We start from the raw sequence: 21332 nt of genomic DNA on the forward strand, positions 1-21332 counted from the left end.
AAAAGGAAGAAAGGAGGTAAAGGATGGGAGGAATACCAGAGATTTATAATCAATTTTCGGAATCGGGATAACTTTCCATTCCAAGTCCATCATTTCCTAAAGATATGGATGTCGGTGGTCGATCGAGTAGTGGTTAATCTTTGGCAGAGTAATTACGGAAGTTGACATTGTCTCCATCACAACAGGAACGATGCCTTGGTGCATACATGCACGGCTCAATGTGTATTGTTCCGAAGGAATTGTAAAAGCGTACCTAGCCAATATAATGTGCACGATCCGCATGCTGAGCGCGGGTACGGCTTCGTGCATGACAACTTTGGTTTGCTGATGCTCTGGACGTACACTCTAAACTTGTTCTACCTGGAAGCTCCAAGTACTCAATCGGAGTTTTGAATTATGTCGAGTCAAGTTTCGCCCGTGATTTGGGTATCATTTGCCCCTCTCGAAGATGGTGTATGTAGTTCTCGCCGAGTCTATTCGAGTTGTTTTACATCACGATGGTATCAATGCACTATCCTTACTCCCAAAGGGCAAGGGCTCAGATTTGAATAGAAGATAAAACATCACTTGCACCAAGTAATCACAGTTCACATGTCACGGTCTCTTCCTCAATGTAACTGCCCAACCGCCAGATGGCTTCCCCCCACAGATATCCCACCTTCTCACTAGACAGCCTAATTGGCATCACAACATGGCCAAAGTTTTGGATCCAGCCATCATTTTTACGTTGTCGCAATCCTCTGGGCTCTCCATTCCTCCTCTCATGCAGCAGTCTCGCAACGCTTCCCGTTAATGCCTCGTCATCTTCCGCAATGACACGCTCTCCCGTCCTTCTCTCAAGCAAACGTCACAATACCGGAGCAGAAGCCAAATTATGGCATAGTCAGCGGCAAGTTGCGGTCCTGATACCACAGCCTCCTCACCTATGCATCTCTCCGTCCACCGGATGCTTCCACGGCACCGATATCCAGCTTCATCCTGCCAAACAACTCTCTTGGGCATACATACCTTATCGGGACTCTGGACTCGGAGTGCCACGTCTGTGCTTCTGTGATACTTCAAGTCTGTTTCTCCTCGATTCATGTACCAGACTTGAAATGGATCCCATAACGCTGTTTCACTCGGAGATAGCTTCCCCAGAGAGGCTCACTGCCGTCAAGGTCTCGGGAAGCACACATAATCACGCCTCAACTACATTTCTTTTCACGAATATCTATCCCCGATGCATATACTCGTTTGGGTCGAGTACCCGCACCTGTTGCTGATTGAGATTGATGGGATATTGTTCGAATACTCGCCTCCACGATGGGGACAATAGCTCTCACCCACGCCGCATTGTAGCTCAGGGCGTTTGACATATGACTCAACATGCAGCCTGACGTATCAGATTTCGCCCGCTTAATCTGGTGGCGATAGCACAAACAGTTGATCATTACCGTTAATCAATTCACGGCACGGAAACGCTGTCAGCTTTGTGCCCCTACGTGTAAGTCGCCACTATGAGTCTGAGGACTTCACATATCTCAACTCGGCCAAGAGGCTGTCAGAGGTGGAGGGCAATGTGTGCATAGTGGTTGGGTCGACAATGCTACCAATAGCTTTGCGTTGGTGGATCATTCCATGACTATAGGTTAGGTTGAAGACAAGGCTTTGACTTATCAGAAGTTGTCATCAGATGAGGTTTGCGTGTCCATGGATGAGGTGGACGAGAGTTTTTGCACCAGAGGTCAAGCTACACGCCAGAAATCTCAGCCTGAGTTTAAATGAATCCAATAAAATGGATACTGAAGTTCAACCATGGCACTCACTGCTTCCAAGGCTGTTTCAATCTTCAGAATCCTTGCTCCCACGAGGCTTGGTTCAAGGTAACATTCACGTAAAGTCATAAGGAAAAGTCAAGTGTGAGGCGAATTAGCTTCATTTCTAACCAAGCCAGGCCATGTATCGGCCTGCCCCATCTCTATCTGCTATGTCTCGTTCGGCCGAGCAACTAAGAATCCAGAGCGAGTGTGGTATCCCCAACGCCGATGATGATATGTAAGAAAAAGAAAATACTGAGAGCCATCCCTTCCGATGCCATGCATGTCGCACTCCAAACGACGTACAAATGATTTGGCCTGAGGTCACAAAGACCACACGGCGATAAAGCCAAGAACACACAGTCTATTATGCAAACTTGTCTTTCCACTGTGATCCAAATTCCTTTCAGATGCCAGGAGCTAATGGTAAAAGCAAACAATAAAAACATCCACACTGCCGATCACGCCGTTCATCCCGCATCCCGAATCGCCTGTCTGCGATCGAGGTAAGTTTCGTATTTCGTAAGACATGTTTCGTTTCGTAAGATGTATGAAACAATAGAACAACAAATATCAATGCCAAGGCTGAGATCGTAAATAAAATCCGATATGGTGAATACATGCGTCAAACGCCGTAAAATGAAGTCCGAGAGCGATCCACTGAGAGGTCGACTCAGCTGTCTAGGCAGCATAGGCTTCGCCGCGGTAGGCTGGGTACTCGCTAAATTGCACATCGCCGTAACTTGAAGTCTTGACCTTTGCGGGGTAGTAGCCAGCAGAGTAGGTAGCATCACGAGAGGGCATGGAGGGACGCTCAACGATGCGAATACCGGGTTGGCCGGGGTAGTATGAGTAAGCCTCCTCAGCAGGGGTGGTGCGTGAGTATGAGTTCTGTAGCGTTGTGCGGCCGCCCTCATTAACTCGGTACTGCATCACATGTTCGCCACGCGACTCAGGAGAGCGGTGCTTCTTGCTGCTACGGTGAGATTTACGCTCCCGTTCGCGGCGATAACGTTCATACTCATCCTCTTCATCACTCTCAGGGACCTGAGCTTGCATCCTTGTGCGGCCACGGCCACGGGGATCGGGCTCAGGATACGCGCCACTGAAGGTTTGAGCTCGAGAGATGCCTGGGACGTGGCGACTGTAACCCTCATTGGGCATAGTATTCGTCCGTCTGGGAGGAGATGTGGTAGGTGCGCCAGTAGCTGTGGCTGACTTTTGCATATGAGGACGAGCGGTAGGAGGAGTAGCCTCAATAGGATCGTCGACAACCTCAGGCTTGTAAGCCTTCTCGCCGGTGGACCCGCGTCTAGGTTTGGCTGATGATCGACGGGCATCGTCATCATCAGCCGGAGCAGCGAAAGGAGAGCCGACTGGGGGAGGCGTAGGGGCGGGAGGTTGAACCATGTGTCGAGAAGCATATGAGCCTTTACTTCTAGAGGCCTGGATGTAGTTGAGTGCAGCGTTGGTCTTATCCTGGTATTCCACGGGAATGGGTGGCGGGTGCATTGAGCTTGTCGTGGGAGGGACCTCCTCACGATGTGATGATCGATCACGCTCGCGTCGCTCATCGTGCTTCTTGCTTGACTTCTTCTTCTCGGACTTTGATGAGATGGGCTCACCATCAAAGGTCTCAATATAAGGTTGCTTGTGTCGCTTCTTTTCCTCAGTTTCTCGCTTGCGAGACTTATCGCGGCTCTTCTTCTCGGCACGTCGGGCTTCCTTCTCAGCCTCCTTGTTCTCCTTCTCAGCACGGCGAATGGCTTCGTCGGCAGCTCTTCTTCGTCGCTCACGCTCACGCTCCTTCTCACGGAGTTCTCGGGCATACTCCTTCTCTCGCGCTCGTTCCAACTCTTTCTCCCTCTCCCTCTCTTCGCGCTTTGTAGTCTTATCTTGATAAGACTTTTCCCTTCTCACAGTTCGAACTCCCTCGAAGATATCTGCAGCGCGAGGATGCTCATCCTCGTAAGAACGAGAATAAGCGGAATAACCTCGGACGGGTGATGGCTGTCGGTCCGTCTTGTGTGTGCGGTCATTAGTGCGAATTTCGTATTTATATGTTGTAGATGTAGATGTAGGTCGACTTGATGAGGGGCTCGCGGTGGCCGAAGCGGAGGGGCGACTTGATGCGCTCGCAGCAGCCTTTGCCCGCATCTGCTCGCGGAGTTCTGCTAACCGGGCCTGATCATCATAGCGTTTTCGCGCCTTTTCGTCGGCCAATAATTCGTAGGCGGTTTGAACCCTTTGAAACTCGTCCTGCTTCTGGGCCTTTAATGTTGGATCTTGAACCTTATCGGGATGGCACTTGAGAACGAGCTTTCGGTGTGCAGATCGAATCTCGGGCAGTTGCGCATCTTTGGCGACACCCAAGATTTCGTAAGGGTCAGGAGTTGATGTAGACATGTTGGGCTAATTGCTTTCGATTACCGGTTGGGCTGAAGTCGGGGATATAGGTTAACAAATGGTAGTCGCGAGGCTATCTATTGCATCGATCCGAAGGTCGTCGGAAGGGCGAGGCTTTGGCGGATCTTGGTGAGGCTGTCAAGGGGCAAGGCAGGGCTGGATGGCTGTATGTATATTAGGCCAAAGTTGGGTATTCTCCGGATTGGTGTTGTTGTCCAGCGATAGGAGGCGGTCGCAGGATAGGTGGTCTGGGCTTTGGGGGCGGTGTTGGTGTATTTGTGAGTCTCGTCGCCAGAGCAAGGTGAGTGGGTGCTCGGATTTGCAGGGTACCGTAGAACCAGGCAGAAACTTGTACTCTATACTTGCAAGTGCAGCACTGGATCAAGCGAATGACCAGAGTTGGCAGGCGAGGGGAGAAAAGGAAAAGGAAGAATTTATTTACGTGAGCAGCCGGCTGCTGAACACGAGAGAAAGTGACGATGTGAATATTTGGTGGTGTTGTTTGGTTGTTCACGTCCACAGTGGAACAGAGGAACAATGCGGGAGAAGGAGACCAGCAGTCGTTGGGGTATTGACTATTGAAGAACAAGAGCCAGATGAGGTCACGGGCAAAAGCGTGGCTAGCGGCAGGGGAGAGTGATTCGTTGGTACAAGGGTCGATAGTGAGAGGACGGCGGACAGAGAGACTAGAGTCGACGATCAGACGCCAGGTAGTAGGGGGTCCACGACTGGCTTGCTAGGCTTGCTAGGCTTGCTGGAGGGTGCCGGTCAGAGCGATCCACCTGTGTCGTCTGGTGGTGCGTGGTCCTGAGCCGCTGCTAGTGGTCGCTGCTGGTCCAAGGTGGTCCCCTGAGGGGTGCTGTAGAGTGTAAGCGGCCGTGGATGCGTAGGTAGGTACTTGTTGGTCCCTCTTTGAGATGGAGTCGGTCCCGTCCCGTCGTGGTCTGTCTGGTCTGGTCTCGCTGTGGTGGAGTTTGTGAGTCGTGACTTGGTTATGGGACTCGAAGAGTCACTTGGTCTGATGGATTTGACCGAAACACTCTGAATAACTTGGTTTTAAAAAAGAGTCAATCAGACGAGTTGGAGTCTACTAATCAAGACAAATGGGTTGACTCGCGAGGCGTGTATTTGTAACGAGGTGGTTGGGTGTTTTCTAAGCTGTAACTGGAAGTACCTCTGCTGTGCCAAGAACTTCCTGCCTGAGGTTCCCGTTTGAGCGATGGAGGTGAAACAGGTACGTATCTCTCTTAGTGGAGTGAGCAGAATCAGTTTGCAATGCAAGATGGAAAAACAATTGGGTGAGGGGATTCCGTCCCTTGCTCCAAAAGGCAAAGAATCAGGAACGTGGCGAGTTGATTTTACTTTAATTGTGATTCTAAAGCCCGTAAAGAGACTTGGAAGAGACTTCAGGAGTTTAAAACTCGCCCCCTTAGCCCCCTTTCGAGAACGCGGCGATGGCGATTTATCATGAGCTGACTAGCTGCTCCAAGTGAACTGACACGCCGGAGCGAGATGCTTGGTAAGGGATTTCTCTCTGCAATGCGGCCTCGGGCGAATAGCGTAGCGTAGCAGCGATGGAGAATCCTGCTAGAAAAGCCGGCAATGGAAGGACATCGAAGGCCTCTGGTCCAGCCAAGAGCAGAGCAGACGGGAATTGCTGGCAGCCCGCACTGATACCGGGTTAGTGAGAGGTCCGCCGGCCGTTAGTGGTCAATTGTACGGCCTCCTAGGGCCCCTTTGCACTGAAATGGCTCGCTGGCAGACCTGATTCAATGGCAAGTGGGCTTGTGGCGCGGTTTGCAAGAGGTACGCGGTCTTACGAGTCGAGACACGTCGAGGTACATGCGTCTTAGTGGCGAGGTCTACGGAGCTAAGTGTACCGGGTATGGTGAGTCAGGTTATCGCTCAAGTACCACGTCACTGTTTCGTTGCGCGAAATGGCTGAGAAATCGGCCGCGGAGGGCGATGAATCAGTGTGAGCCGAAGAACGAATAACGGATTGAGCATGATTATGATCATCTTTTTCAAGGATGCAGGGTCAGGTTCGGAGTCGGATTTTAGATCAATCAATTACAGGACTTGAGTAATCTCCATGTCCGAAAGAATCAGTTTCAGTTGAATAATCAATCAGTCTTAGTAGAAGGCGATTCCGTAGTGGTGTACGAAAATTCGGTACCTGATTTTTCAGTTGCACAAAGCTTACAATCAAGGTACTTCTTTAATCGAAGTGGCTGGTAGTGGCGAGTAAGACCCTTGAATTGAATCTTTCTCTTGAGATCCAACGTCAACGTGAATCTATTACCTCGGGGCCCGCGGTAGCTGGTGAAAGCTGATGAATTACTTGTGCGAATGTCGTAAGAATGAGCCACAATGTTCATGTATGATGAGGTGAGGCATCCGTTGCTCCGGGTCTCAGTCTCACCAGATCATCTATCCATCGTCAATTCAGGGTCCGAGTGGAGATGTCACAACAAAGTTGGCTCGTTCATTGATCAATCCGAAGACTCCGTAAACTTTCTTTGTCTGTAAGTATCAGCCCAGGAACATCCTGACAATGCAGTCGGCCCAGCAAAAGCAACATCGGTTCCCATGATACGCCTCAGGCGTTCGTAAACCCCCGTGATGAAACGGGTCCTCTAACTGCAGACGACGGACGGTCATTACGGAGCCCGATCGGTAGCTGAAAGATGCCCAGCGGGAGGGGAACGGAAACGGGAGGGAGCGGGACGAGTCCAGAGGCGGTGAGGCTGATGACTGGCGTGTCGTCTCTAATTTAGCAACCAGAAGCTGTATCTAAGCCAGCTGAATAACTTACACGAGGCGGTGCTGAGCGAGAACGATAGTTTCTATTCCAGCACTTGAAGCGAGGCTGATTGATATCTAGCGATTGAAAACTGACTCCATGAGGCTAAGCAGAGTAGAGTAGAATGAACCGATGCTAGGGCAAACTCGACCCCAAAGTGAAGCTACTGTGTGTATTGGAGCCTCTCTCAGATTGGATGACCAAAGTGCAAACATACATAGCCCAAACAACGACATATCACTTTTCAACAGTCGATAAGTCCTCTCACCCCATCTCATTGGATCACCAACCTCTATGGGCTGACTGGCTTGCTCCTCGTTGGGCTGAACACCACTGAGGCCATCTGGGCATGAATTGCAAGACAGCATCATGCCTGCACCGAGGACGATGGCATGAAGTGCAAATGATTCCTCCCACCACGAGAACAAAAAAAAATTTGGAGATCGTCGATCAATTACTCGGTGTGTAGAGCTCCAGGGATCGACATCTTGAGCTCTCAACAGCTCTGGAGCTAAGAACAAGCCAAGCTCCCTAGCCGTGCCCTGGTGATATTCGGAGAATACATGCGGCGGTCAATTGCTTCAAGAAACTTGCATGTAATCACTATAGCGACAGCATCCCATGAGCTTTCTAGCTTGATGCTCAGCTCGCTTGATCAAACGATGCAGCTGGGAGCTCCAGCAAGGTACGGAGACCATCTCCACGATGGGGTTGTAACTCTGGTAGCGCGCGATTCTATTCATCAATCTAGTGTAATAGGCGACCTGCTGCAGCAGATATCCCTGAATAGCGACCCCTTGTGGTGCTGGATAGTGATAGTGGGCGCAGGCCATGGCATCACGAGGCCTGCATTTCCAAGCAGCCCAAGTTGCACGACGTTCCTAGAGCCTCGCTTCACCCCCTGCAGCCCGCTCTCTGTGGATACAGAATCTCGTTGCTATGGCTTTTTGATCAATGTCCTGGAGACTTTTATGACAATAAACAATGATGAATTAGAGAATGAGATATTCAGTGAAGGATTAAGAAACACTGAGAGAGATGCCTCCACAGTTACTGAGATGCCCCCACGATGAGCAAACCTCGGGTGAAACACATGTGGAGTGATAACTTCATGAGCAGTATCATGATGCGGATGCTACACCAGCCAGACACACGAGCATTCCTGCAGAAGGCTTCTCTATGGTCTCCTGATCCGATAGGAGATGGACCTGCAGAGAGGTAGTGGGCACAAGCTGACAAAGACCAATTAACCAGAGAGGAAATGTCCAAAGATGGTGGTGAGGGGCATTCAGTTTCTCTGCATGGCACCATCCAAGAGAAGACTTGAGTCCTACGGTGCTGCAGAATCCATCACATCCCGCCCTATTTTTTCCCACTCATAAGCGCCTGTGTGACGAGCTGTGATGAGTGAACGAACCACAAATCACCTTGTTTCCACTACAAAAGTTAGTGATGTTCTTTCCATTCCCGATGAACGATCAAATAGTCAGATGCTCCCCCAGATCAGAGACTCGTGGTCATCAGCGTCATGGCCCAGAAGCAAAGCCAGCCGTTGGGCTTGGGCCGAACAAGGACAGAATAGAAGGCCTGCTGTCTAGTACGTGATTGGACAGGCCTCCCCCATCTCCGGAGAGGGCGGGGCCGCCAACGGACTCTGCATCTGATCACATCTCTGTGATATGCCGGCCAATCAAGATAAGCATCTCTGTCTCTGAATGAGGGCTTTTTCCCAAATGGACTGTTCAGCTCTAGGCTAAGTCACACATTCCTCCATATGCCAGTGAGATCAGGGTCAGCTCAGTACGCGTAAGACTCTCCAGGTCTCCGTATCTGGCCAGGTTACAGCCGGGCATCTGAACAAACAGAAGACCAACCTGGGGAAAGACAAAAGCCAGCCAACGGGCCACCGCCAGAACGAGCGAAAGCCAGGGAAGATCATCGACAGTTTTGTCCAGGGGGTTGCTTCCCAACTGAGTAAAGAGCGTGGAGGGTGCACCTCTCTGATAGGTATAGCAGACGGCAACGGTTGATAGAGGACCCTCCTCACGAGGGCTATCTAGCCTTCTCGAGGCAAGGCTGGTGCTTGAATCTGATCGCAGCATGTGGCTTTTGGGGATCACAGGCCTGGGCTTCTAGGCTCATCCTTGAGAGGAAGCACCAAAGTACATCTTTGCTGTTGCTTACTGCGTAGAGTTACAAGCTGAGTGAGGGATGAAACGTGAGTGGCAGCAAGGTTCTAGAAGAGTTCTGCCTCTGAAGCTTCAGACAATACAAACATTGAATTCCTGTTCCACGACAGTCATCGCGAGACACGCCGTCGTTCTCGTCTCTCAAGCGCAATGACATACAATACGTACCACGATCATACGGTTGACGTTAGGGCCAGAAAGTCCAAGTGTGTGGCCCGGCACGAGTTCCTTGACGTTGCTCGGTAGCTTGCGATGGAGGGCAAGGCACCACGTGGGTGTGCTCTTTACCAGACGTCAAAATTCTTGGATCCGGCTTTTTCTGTTGTGTCAAGATCACGTTTCCAAGTTTTGAAGAGATAAAGCTGGATCATTGACGATATCCACCATGTGAGCCCAAGGGATGTTCTATACCTATCTATTTGTGCCTATTGTAAGCTTGATCCATCTGGCACCAACTCTACAGCTCGATCGATACCGATACCCTTTGGCGATCCCGCGATTGGCGATGTCATGACCCCTCGCACGCGTCTAGTTATTAATGACCTCCCAAATTCCAGGGAACATCCCGCCTGCACCCGCGTCGGTCAAATGCCTCAAGGGCCCGTACCTGGAAAGATCATCGTCTGCCATGTTTTAAATTCTTTTGCTTCTTCCCGAGCGGTAAACGCGGGGTTGAACTACCGTACCTGATCTAGCTCGTGTGAATTCATCAGGCTTCAGGCTCAAAAGAGACAAGAATGCTTTGGCTTCGCCGCTCCCAAGATAGAAAAACACGGGGCTCCTAAGCCACGCTATTGGGCTGAGGGTATCACGACAAAGACTGGCGGTGAGCAGGAATGAGAATGTGAGGATATGGCGCCCCTCTTGGCGGAGCCCTTTTGGCTCCCCGCAGCATCAGGCTCAATTGGTTTGTTTGTTTGGATTGGATCCCTCTTTTGATTCTGTAACTCGGACGACCATGAATGAGCAAGGAGAGGTTTTGGTCGATGTCAATGCTATAGGCACGTGGAGGATTATCATCGGATTGGTCCTGTTTCATGTCGCAAGGGATGAGATTTCTTTGTCTCCTTGGCGTCTCAATGGGAGGGGAATGGCTTCACCGTAAGATCGAGTAGATGTCAGCTATGGCATTGGTGGGAAAGGGATGTGACTGGCTCATGCAGCTGATCATCCCCTGATGTCCGGGACTTCTCCCTCTTGAAGTCTGAGAGCTGATCGTGAGCTTCATCATCCGTCTAGGGTAGCCATCTAGAGTCGAGTCACTACATGCCAAAGACATGACGCGACATTGCAATACATTGATGAGAACAAGGTTTCATTCAATCGAATATTCAATTAGGACTCACTCCTCTGCACCTCGAGCAACCATTGGGACCACGTTCATGTACTACGACTGCATTACAGTTCATCCGTTGGATCCGACTACGACTCCAGGCTGCCCAATGTTGGTTTGCGACGAATACCACCACATCGATCAATTGCATCCCGATCCAGCATAATGCAGATGGTGCGTCACAGCGTAGCAAACATATCAGTAGCCCACAACCGTCTGTAAACTTATCAAGAAAGCTCTCGCTTCGTCTTTCTTTGAGGCCATCTCTCTTTTCCCAACGTGGTTCGTTGGGCACCAACACGAGCCTGAGTCTAGGGTAAGCCAAGAGCGAATCACGGGGCTTCGATATGGCCCTCGTCCTCCCAGATGGGGAGATCTAGGTCTACTACGATGGGTTTGTTGAACTGCTTCCCTCCTATGTGGGGATATCGACTCTTCATGATCGCTGCGTTCACCACACACGTCTCCCGACGACCCATCCTCCCAGCGAGAGCTGCCTGGTCGCTCCGTGGTGAGGCGGGATCCCCTCCCAATCCAATAGTGCCATGAGAGGCGTGTATATCAGCTGGGCCAGATCCGAAGGTGTATAGTGAGCTCTCTGCTGAGTCAACGGAACGGGGGACGTCCGTTACGTCAGGCTCTCTTATGCTTGATCCATATCGACCTGGGTGGGAGCCATCGTTAGCAAGAGACGGGGCCTTCTTCCCAGTCAGATCTATGAGACAAGTTTTGTTATTGCCTTCGCCAGGGTCTTGCCAGCGTGCGACACTCTCTTCTTGATAGGCGACATTTCGACAACTGAGATCCCACTTCACTCTCTCAGCACCTCTTCCGTCATGAATGTGGCCACAGACAGCTAGCTGTGGTCTCACTCGCCAAAGCGTCTGTCGAAGAGCTTCACAGCCAGTAGCGCGACGCTCATCCGTCTCATCGCAATGCGTCCTTGCAGGCGTGTGCGTCACCACAATATCTGCGTCAAGTGGTATGGACTGCCAAAGCGACGTCAGATCTGACCAGTTGCTGGGGTTTTGAGGAGCATCATAGTAAAACGCCCATAACCCGAAACGCGGAGAGTAAGGCGATCCAAAGACCTTGAATTGCGTACGCGGCCCAGAAGAAGATTTGAGGCGGATAGTGGTTGATTCGTGAGAGAGGTACGTTATCGAAGGCGAAGACGTAAACAATCGTAAACACTCGTCGTGAGACTGCGGATTCTTGTTGTGAAAGTAGAGACCATGCTCAGCGTAGAACTTTGGGTCTAGAGTGAGGTCATGATTTCCTGATAGTCACAGTCAGAGGCTGTTACACTGTCCCATGAGGAGGCATACCAGCGATGACGATTTTGGCCTCAAAGTCCTGCTTCTCCAACCAAGCAACTGTCTTGGCAAGCTGAAAAGAGATCAGCCTCGGTGCTTCGTAGGACCACCAGGAGCATATGGGCCAGAACTACAGACCTCTGCGCAACTCCCTTGGTTGGTCAAATCTCCAGCGTGAATGAGAACATCACCCTTCGGGAGCTTGACCTGGCAATTGTGTGTATCTGAGATACACACAATTCTAGTCCTTCTCCTCATGACAGCTGTCATGGCGTCGACGGAAATGGAAATCGTTTACTCCAACGTTGAAACCGAACCCAAGGACTTGGTTGACTTTGTCTAAAGTCAGGAGCCGAAAGTGTAAATGCTAGCGTTTGTGAGTTGTGAGGAATGGGTTTCGATGGAGACTTTCAGCCATGCGATTACGGAGTTGTCTAAGACAAAATTTTGGTCCCTTTCAGACAATGAAAGACAAGCTCACGTCCAGTGGTTGAGATGCCAACTGCAAGGGAGATTAGTGTAGCTCCGAGACGGGAGCGCCCGTCCAAAGCACGTTTTGAAGTTTCTTTGTCGTCCCTGAGTTTGAATTGAGGTTCAGCGTCTCGCTTGTGCCCGGGAATGCGAGGATGATGTGCAGGCTGCAGCGCAGATGGTGGATCAATTGATGGAGGCTCTCTCAGGCAATACCAAATCAAGGCTGGAGAGATATTATCGCAGCGGATAACTGTCAACGTCAAAGCACAGACAACGCCGCAGGAATCAACAAGGGATGATGGTTCGGCGTATAAGCCAGCAAGGAAAAAGAATGCTACGTAATTTTAATAGTGGCAGAGGCTACGATAAATGAACCGAGATGTTGGAGAAACAAGTGCCGTTGACTTCTGTGGGACCATCTGAAAAGCAGCGTACAGTGCACAGACAGTGTCCTGCTAATGAGCGCTAGAAGCACTAAAAGGACCCTAAATGGCAACCTCTTCACCTTGTGGCGGCCAACTTCTTCCCGTCTCGTCTAGGTAGGTAGGCATTGCTTGTCATTTTCTTGCTTTTATTCTTTGTTCTCTCGCAATGACTTCATCTTTTGGGGTTGGACGGAGATTGTGACGTTTGACAGTTATTGTTTTTCTCTTTGCTTCTTCCCCCCTTGTACTTAATGGGAAACTTAGAGCTTTCACAAGGCATTGATTCGTAGGTGCTAATACATCCCCTGTCGATTCATCGACAGGGCCAGCTGACAACGTTCCATTCCCAGCGCAACGGGCCAGGCTTTTGGAGGGAAGCTAATCTCGGTATCAACTTATTGAGTTAGGAGAGGCCGATTTCTCCCCATATCAGATGAATTATAATAACATGAGGGCACGATGATTTGCTGTGAGCATATGTACTGTATGTATCCGTGCCTATTCCCAACGTTGAGTTTCGTTTCTACTGGTAGTGCATGATGCGTGACCAAGCAATTCCTTGCTTCACAGGTGAGGAAAAAGCAACAAAGGACCCGGCCTCATCAAATGAGCCCCTGTCAGTGGCTTCTTGAACCCTGGCGCGGCTTATTCTCATCAGGGGAACGTTGATTTATTCCCCTTCCACTCGCGAGCTTCTCCCTTTTACCCATTGAGCAACAATCAGAATGAAACAACCGGCGGCGGCAACTAAGGGGACCGGGCTTACCGCAGACTGTATGTATGATGGTCTGGGGGTCTTCTATAATTGAATGAATGCTTTTATCTGAGCTTTTCTTTTGTCAATGCTATGGATATCAGTGGATGGTCTGTGTTGATTGCACATGAGGCGTGGCGTAATCATGTCTCCTCGCTCGTATTGGAGGATGGTTCTAGACTTGTGTGCGCCTCTCCAAGTTACTCACAAGAAACGACAAACAAGCTCTAACCTGCCTCGTAACAAATGTCTCTCCATCATTCAAACTCATATCCCATCTGAAGCCACATGAGCTTTCCTTCTCCCTATCCTTGTCAAATCACAACTGTATTTCCGTCAAAGCCCACTAAGAGCTCGCTGATTCCGTACAGGGGGCTTACAGGGGATGGAGCCCGGCAGAGGGGCCGTGCAGGCACAGGCGCAGGCTAGGCAGGCTTCATTCAGGTGCTGCTCGCCAACACAGTGTCAATATTAACCTGCCAGCCTAACCAACCAGCCCCCCTCATGGAAATCTCCCATGGATCGATCGTCTGTCTTTGTCTTCTTGTTCTACCCTCTCTTCTCTGCACAGCTCTCTCGGAGCCCGACGCGCCTTCATCGTCCCAGCCATGATATCTCTGTGACGACGATTTCTTGATTGTTGGCTGACCCCAAGCCTATTCCGTTATTCCATCCACCAAAAGTTATCTTATCGACTTCTCTTCGCTGTCTAACCGCCCCTTTATCACCGGATCCTTCGTTACTTATCCCGACCCGCATACGCACCACCGCTTGCGTCTATGAACAATACCTTTCCTTTAATCGATAGTTGCTACTCCGAATTTCGGTAGCATTGACAACGACATCATTCCACTTTCGATCATCACCATCTTAGAACAAACGCCGTTCGTTTGCTGCCCTCTTCGCATCCTCAAATCTCTTATTTCTAGAGGTCGCGGGCGCCATCAATATGGCCACAATGGCACCCGCACCGACCTCAACCGAGAACATTACTCCGCCGCGCAGCAGTCATGGTCATTCAGACTCGTGGGGATACAACATGCCCCAGAAGGAGGTACGAGGTGCTAGAGTTGCCACATGATGGCCGCTACCCCAACTTTTCTCGGGGCGAGATTGCTGATGATTTGCCAGGATTTTGATAACGACATGAACGCTGGCACGAACCATGACTACCCTCAAAAGAACCATTTTACTACCCAAAATGGCAATTCGAATTCTTACCACTCGGGCATGGACCGAGTTGGCCGAAAAGTGAACTCTCACGATAACCTTTTGAGTGCCAAACTCCACAACTCTGTTGACGGAGCCGGAGCGCGCTACATTAGTGAATCCAAAACTAGCCCGGCTTTGAACGGTAACTCTTGGGGGCAAACCTTTGGCCCGCAGACCGAAGACGAATACAGCCGCAATGCGGTACCTATCGACCGAGAAGTAGTAGTCGTTGACGAAGGTTCCAAGTGGATTCACCGCGATAAGCTGGCAAGGATAGAAAGTGAAGAGCTTCAGGCTGCTGGCATATTTGTTCCCAGAACCCGCAACCACAGCAAGCAACGACGAGACCGAAGCCGCAGCGCTATGCGCCGTGGTACTGACGCGTCAGAAAATGGCCCTAGATCCCGAAAGAATTCGACAGCCGTCGAAGGACGAAACCCCGAGATCGCAAGCGAATCGTGGGATTTACGTACCCCAGAAGAGATTGCGGAGGAGGAAAGCAATGCCTATTTCACTTCAAACAGCCACAAAGGAGGCTCTCGCATTCCTGTTGCCAAGGTTAGTCCAGCGCCCATATCTGTTGATCGTTTCGACCGAGCATCGAGGAAAACGAGCGAGAGCCCCGACGATGAACGGAATTTGACAAATGAAAAGACTCGACCTGGAAGCGCGCACATGATGAAGGGATTCGACGCCATGTCGGTCAATAGCAATCACAACAATAGTTTACCCGCCCCGAAACGAACCGCCACCGACACATCGCCCAAGAAGGCCACGACTGGCCCAAGAAAGACGTCTGGCCCCTCGAAGCCAGGCACGGCAGCGACGGGGCGACCAAAGACGAGGTCTGGCTCTATTGGAAACAGTATCTCAACCCGACCTTCGACCCGATCTGGGGAATTGTCTCCTGGAAACAAGGCGCCTGAAGGCGATCCTCCGTGGATGATCAACTCGTACAAGCCCGATCCTCGACTTCCACCTGATCAACAACTCCTCCCAACTGTCGCCCGACGCCTACAACAGGAGAAGTGGGAGAAGGAAGGAAAGTTTGGAGATGTCTATGACAAGGATTTCCGACCGCTGAACGACAATGAATTCGGCAAACCGGATCAAGCCGATCAGGCAGAGAAGTCCGAGGAGACCGACGAGAAGCAACGAGAAGCATCACCACCCGAAGACGAGTGGCCGCTTAAGCTGGAGCCTACAAAGAGCCCAACTCAACGCGCTGGTGGATATTCTACTATGCCCAAGATCTCGGACAAGCCCCAGAACAGTCCACTTCCAAGCCCAAGAACACCTCTGTCGTCCAATGCACCCAACGCACCTCAAGCGCCTGCGCAAGAACAATCGAAGCCGGAACCATCTACTGAACGACCAGCACAGCAACACCCGCAACAGCCACAACCTGCCGAAGACGACAGCAAGGGAGGCTGCGGATGCTGTGTGGTAATGTAAAGACTTGGTCTTTACCCAGCCTGCCCATGGTCGACGGAACCACGATATCGAGGATACCCATTCCCTTCCCTACGTGTCTGACAGCACTTACGACGTAACGAATTTCTTTTACATTCTGCTTGCATTCAGCCATTGTGTTAAATCGTATCATACCAACTCAGCCTGCTATCTCTTTAGCGACGCAACTGCCATTCCCTTTGTCACAACTTTAGCGATCCGTTCCACCCTATCCGGACCAAAAGATAGCGACCTTGTCACCGAGACAAACACTTCACTCGCGGAAGGGTCAAGCATTCACCGACCTGACAGGCTCAAGCGGTAGGCTGTCTGAGATCTGGTGATGTGAGAGATACACGTCTTTCCCGGAGTCCTTCATTATCTGTATTTAATTATCGGCGTTTGAGCTTCTTGTTTTGCGTTTTGATAGTTGAGTGGTTTTGCCGTTAAAATGGTACTTCTTGTTATATTCTTGCCAAAGGAGGAGGGGACATGAACTGCAGTGGGATGATAGAATTGATGGGCCTCGTGGTGGGAATCGCTCTGAGGTAGTGAGCGATAGTCTGGGCGATGCTGGCGTGAGCTTGTTCTAGCGACTGGAGCCTGCTCAGTTATCTTGTTATTGGAGATTTTGGAGAGCGAAGTTGAGTGAATCAATAACAAGACGTTAAATTATTCGATGCCGTGCCGTGTCTGTGGATGACCTCAGTCTCTTGTGTCTGAGCCTTGAAGAGGTATGTGCCAAGAGACCTTGAACGAGTATTCATCATGATATTGCAAAGGTTTGTGTGTCTGGCATGAAGATTGAGCATCTCCAGCTGAATATCAGGCATTCTATATCGTAACGAGTTTGTTCTAACGAGTTACCACCCCAATGTCACCAAGTTACCCCTCAGCTCTGATGTTTCTGTCGGAGAACCCGGTCTCAAATGCGCCAACAACGTCATCATTACCCTTTGGCAGTACGCGTTGCAATCGGGAGATCGGCACATCAAATTTCGCCTGAATTCATGCGGTTCTCATTATTAAAAACGAAGAATTATCAGGGAATTGTGTACGGATAGCGGCATTCCAGAAACGGGTAGTTCGGATCTGATACGATGCGGTAACGCCCGCGTGTGGAGTTTGGCTTGTTAGTTTGCATCATCGAGATGCTGACGTAGAGCGAGAGGGAGAGTAAGTTAGATCTGGGCTTGAGAAACTTGGTAGATTATGGGGAATTTATATATAGATCGGGAGATCTCCTGAAACCTCTCTTGGCATTTAGAATTCATTTGCATGCTTGCAATTGCTTCAGTATAAGATATCATCAGTGACAGTGACAATGGTTCATCAGCACGGAGATCATCATAAAATCCCCGCCAAGCACCGGATTCACAAGTAGGACCTACACTCTCAACCACAACCACAAACTCAGCATGAACTAACACTTGCAGACCCGGAGCATGGCTTCCCGCCGACCATCGCGTGCACAGAGAGTACATGCGCCGCGTCACAAAACACGCTGATGAGAACCCCAAAGAGCTCACCCCCGTTCTCCAAGAGTTCAAGGACTTTATCGAGAAGACGCCCCGCGTGTACATGTACTTCATCCAGATGTTTGAGGAGATCCCCCAGAAGCATCCCTACGAGAATGACCCCACTGGGACACCTCAGTTAAGAGACTATGAGCATATGCTGCAGGTGCTCAATCACATCTTTAGCACGGCGCCAGAGTGGACGGATGCGGCGGAGAGCGTGGGCATGGTAGGCGTGCCGCTTTGTGCCATCTTTGACTATCCTATGGGAACGCCCAGGTGAGCCTTTTGAGATATGAGATTGATGAGTGATACGTGATTGCTGATGAGTGAGATAGTGGTTATGCGGCGTTTCTCGACCCTGATGTGAATCGCATGCTGAAGAAGGTTCTCAACCACTGGGGCAAGTTTCTTATGGTATGTTGTTCTACTTGAGTTATCATGAGAGTAATACTGACGACAGAAAGACGCCTGAATCTGCCAAAGTTCTGGGAGATCACAAGCAAGGCTGGTTTGGCCCAGTAGGTCTGAATGACCTCGTCGAGGTCGCCAACAAGCCCAATAAGACAAACTTCAAGTTCGAGGAGGTCTTTGAGTGTGATCCCTCAGCCAAATACTACGGCTTCAAGTCCTGGGATGGTAAGTCAACAGGTTCGCCACTATGAACCATAGCTCACAATTGGTAGACTTCTTCACTCGTAAGGTTCGCGACAGCGCTCGTCCCGTTGCTTCACCAGATGACGACCTCGTCATCGCCAACTGCTGCGAATCACGCGTCTACAACATCGAACGCGACGTGAAACTCCGCGACCGTTTCTTTGCCAAGGGCCAGCCTTACTCTATCCTCGATATGCTGGCTCATGATCCTCTCGCTGAGAAGTTCGCCGGCGGAACCATCTATCAAGCCTTCCTGTCCGCTCTCTCCTATCACCGCTGGCACACTCCCGTATCGGGTAAGGTCGTACGTGCCTTTGTCCAAGACGGTACGTATTTCAGCGAGCCTCTATTCGAAGGTGTAGGCGAGCCTGGATCGACGGAGATCTCGTCAGCGGGATTATCGCAGAGTCAGGGATATCTGAGCGCATTGGCGACGAGGGCTATCATTCTGATTGAGGCTGATGAGCCGGCAATTGGACTCATTGCGTTCGTTGGTATTGGCATGGATGAGGTTAGTACATGTGAGATCACTGTAAAGGAGGGACAGCACGTCAAGAAGGGACAGGAGACGGGCATGTTCCATTTTGGAGGCTCGACGCATTGTGTTATCTTCCGCAAGGGCGTCAAGGTTGAGGGATTCCCCGAGGTTGGCAGGGAGGAGAACGTGCCAGTTCGAAGCCAGCTGGCTGTTGTGAAGAAGTAAGACAGCTACAAGTAATTCGAGACATGGTCAAAACAGAATGTATTACGCTTCATTTATGCTGTCACTATTTATTTCTTCGCATCGTCCTTCATACCAGCCTGGACCCAAGCCTTGGACGCACTAGCCTTGGCCTCAAGTTCCTCCTCACTCAGCTTGGCCAGCTCGAACGCGGTGTGGCGCGTAGGAACATGACGGCCGGCTTCGAAACCAGGACGCTCGAGGAGCTTGTAGAGCCACTTCTCAAGGTTGGGGAACTCGGAGAGATCAACACCAGCCCATTCTATTGGGCGTTAGGAAACGGTGGTGGTGACGCATGAGGAGAGGGAAGACTTACTTGCGCTGGAGACCCAGCCCCAGATGGAAATATCGGCAATGGTCACCTTGTCGCCGACGATGTAGCCGGATTCTGTCTGGGCGAGGTGAGTGTCGAGAGTGCGGTAGAGACGGCGTGTCTCGTTAGTGTAGCGGTTGATGCCGTACTCGATCTTCTCGGGAGCGTAGCCTGTGCGTGTCAGTATAGCATCACCAAATATATGAAACAGAACATACGCTTGAAGTGGTTGGCTTGACCCTGCATGGGTCCGAGGCCACCCATCTGCCACATGAGCTGCAAGCTGTTAGCTATGATCTGACGGTTTGAATGAGAATGCTCACCCAGCTGGTCATCTCCCAATGCTCAGCAGACCCATGAGGGAACGAAAGCTTGTGATCTTTATCGTAGCGATCAACGAGGTACTGCAGCATAGCACCACTCTCAAAAACGCGGATCTGCTTGCCGTCGAGAGTATCAGTGAGAGCAGGGATGCGACCGTTGGGGTTGATCTTGAGGAACCACTCCTCCTTCTGCTCATTCTCGGTCATCTTGATAGGATACACCTGAGCTCGTCAGTGCTGTACTCATGAGTGTAAAGATTGGGGGTCTACCTTGTACTCGAGGTTGAGTTCCTCGAGTAGGATCGAGGGTTTGATACCATTGGGCGTGTTGGTGGTGTAGAGGGTGATGTCGGTCTTGGTCTTTTGAGCCATTGTGAAGAGTTGTTTTCCCAATTGGGTGATGCGCGATGTCATTAATTTGAGGGTGTAGATATGAGAATGAGGTTGATTGAGGGGAATGGCACTTTATATGATGATATGAGGTTACAAATACTACATCTGTAGAGCTACGGCATAGTGAGGGGTTCACTTTTTCTGGGGATTGGATGGATTATTCATTGTACAGCTGAATTTGGCTTGGTAATCCGAAGTTGGTGGAGGTTGAACCCACATTGGACCAAGGCACATTGCGCAATTGTTACAACAGTCTTTGTAATCAGCCCGTCTCCGAATACTCCATGGAGAAATACTCCAGTTGTTGCTGCATCGTTTGTTTTGTATATAATCTTAAGGACTCTCTCTCTCTCTTTTTCTCTGATGATATGAGACTGTCTCTTCTGGCACATCGTTGTCAGCGTCGGCACTTTGAGTGAACTACCTGCCAGGCCAGGGTCATTGATGTCATTGCTCTAAGCTCCAGTCTGTTCGTGGGGTCTCTCCTTTGGTTGGCTGAGGTCGACTTTTCAGAGAGTTCTGTTCCTGAGCTGCTCACCAGATTAATTTCTCGATGTTAAGCTTTATTCCCACTAGCACCCAAACCACGCCCGTTTGCAGCAGAATTTTAGAGCCATCATACCTATTCTGAAGTCTCCAGTGTAGCCGTCGAACGTTCCCCATGACGGATACGTATCTTTGCAACGGAACTGGTGCCGGATCGGCCCCACTCTCGGCTCCGGACACCAAACGACCATCGAAATTTGGTGCAAGCAACACCGAAGGAACTCAAACACGGAAAAGTATAGGAACAGACCTCTATAATAGAATTATTCATTAAGGTACTGGAATCAAAGTATCAGTGTTTCTTGAGTTGCCAACGGTGCTCAATCTACCATCAAATTAGATTTCACAGCAGAATTTATATTCTGTTAACCCCAAGACTAGCTCTTATAATCGCAGAAAACTCGAGTATTGTAAAGCTTACCCCTTTATTTAGAGGCTCGTGGTTCGTATGGTAAGCCTAACTTAGCGCAAAGGTGATTCCGGTGCCGGGCTAAGATGTTGCTCACACCACGTCTTGTTAAGTTGGACCCTAAGTTCTAGATAGTAAAAGCTTGAATACATGATTTAGATCCAACAACACTAATCAGCGAGTATTCAAAATACGAGGCCTTGAATGCTTCTATAAAGAGGGAGTATTTTCCCTACCTGAATAGCTATATCCTTGCTTCTTTCCTGCGGTCAAATATCTTTCACTGGGTT

General features: G+C 50.3%; 5 protein-coding genes across 5 annotated transcripts; 2 read left to right on the forward strand and 3 right to left on the reverse strand.

The window, feature by feature from the left end:
* Nucleotides 1–2480: 2480 nt before the first annotated feature.
* J7337_010542 (uncharacterized protein) lies at nucleotides 2481–4205 on the reverse strand (the record flags this gene model as incomplete). Its single annotated transcript, XM_044828120.1, has 1 exon — nucleotides 2481–4205. The coding sequence occupies one exon, from the start codon at nucleotides 4203–4205 to the stop codon at nucleotides 2481–2483; it is 1725 nt and encodes a 574-aa protein (XP_044676674.1).
* A 6657-nt stretch (nucleotides 4206–10862) lies between these two features.
* On the reverse strand, nucleotides 10863–12116 carry J7337_010543 (uncharacterized protein; the record flags this gene model as incomplete). Its single annotated transcript, XM_044828121.1, has 3 exons — nucleotides 10863–11809; nucleotides 11859–11919; nucleotides 11985–12116. 3 exons carry the CDS (start codon nucleotides 12114–12116, stop codon nucleotides 10863–10865), a joined length of 1140 nt encoding a protein of 379 aa, XP_044676675.1.
* Nucleotides 12117–14448: 2332 nt separating this feature from the next.
* Nucleotides 14449–16166, forward strand: J7337_010544 (uncharacterized protein; the record flags this gene model as incomplete). Its single annotated transcript, XM_044828122.1, has 2 exons — nucleotides 14449–14553; nucleotides 14631–16166. The coding sequence occupies 2 exons, from the start codon at nucleotides 14449–14451 to the stop codon at nucleotides 16164–16166; spliced, it is 1641 nt and encodes a 546-aa protein (XP_044676676.1).
* A 1321-nt stretch (nucleotides 16167–17487) lies between these two features.
* J7337_010545 (uncharacterized protein) lies at nucleotides 17488–19040 on the forward strand (the record flags this gene model as incomplete). The annotated part of the gene is made up of 5 exons (XM_044828123.1): nucleotides 17488–17543; nucleotides 17600–17959; nucleotides 18019–18097; nucleotides 18148–18319; nucleotides 18367–19040. 5 exons carry the CDS (start codon nucleotides 17488–17490, stop codon nucleotides 19038–19040), a joined length of 1341 nt encoding a protein of 446 aa, XP_044676677.1.
* Nucleotides 19041–19108: 68 nt separating this feature from the next.
* On the reverse strand, nucleotides 19109–20066 carry J7337_010546 (uncharacterized protein; the record flags this gene model as incomplete). Its single annotated transcript, XM_044828124.1, has 5 exons — nucleotides 19109–19320; nucleotides 19375–19542; nucleotides 19590–19647; nucleotides 19695–19916; nucleotides 19965–20066. The coding sequence occupies 5 exons, from the start codon at nucleotides 20064–20066 to the stop codon at nucleotides 19109–19111; spliced, it is 762 nt and encodes a 253-aa protein (XP_044676678.1).
* Nucleotides 20067–21332: the final 1266 nt, after the last annotated feature.

The sequence above is a fragment of the Fusarium musae genome, chromosome 8, assembly GCF_019915245.1.
Source record: "Fusarium musae strain F31 chromosome 8, whole genome shotgun sequence".
Taxonomy (NCBI): Eukaryota; Fungi; Ascomycota; class Sordariomycetes; order Hypocreales; family Nectriaceae; genus Fusarium; species Fusarium musae.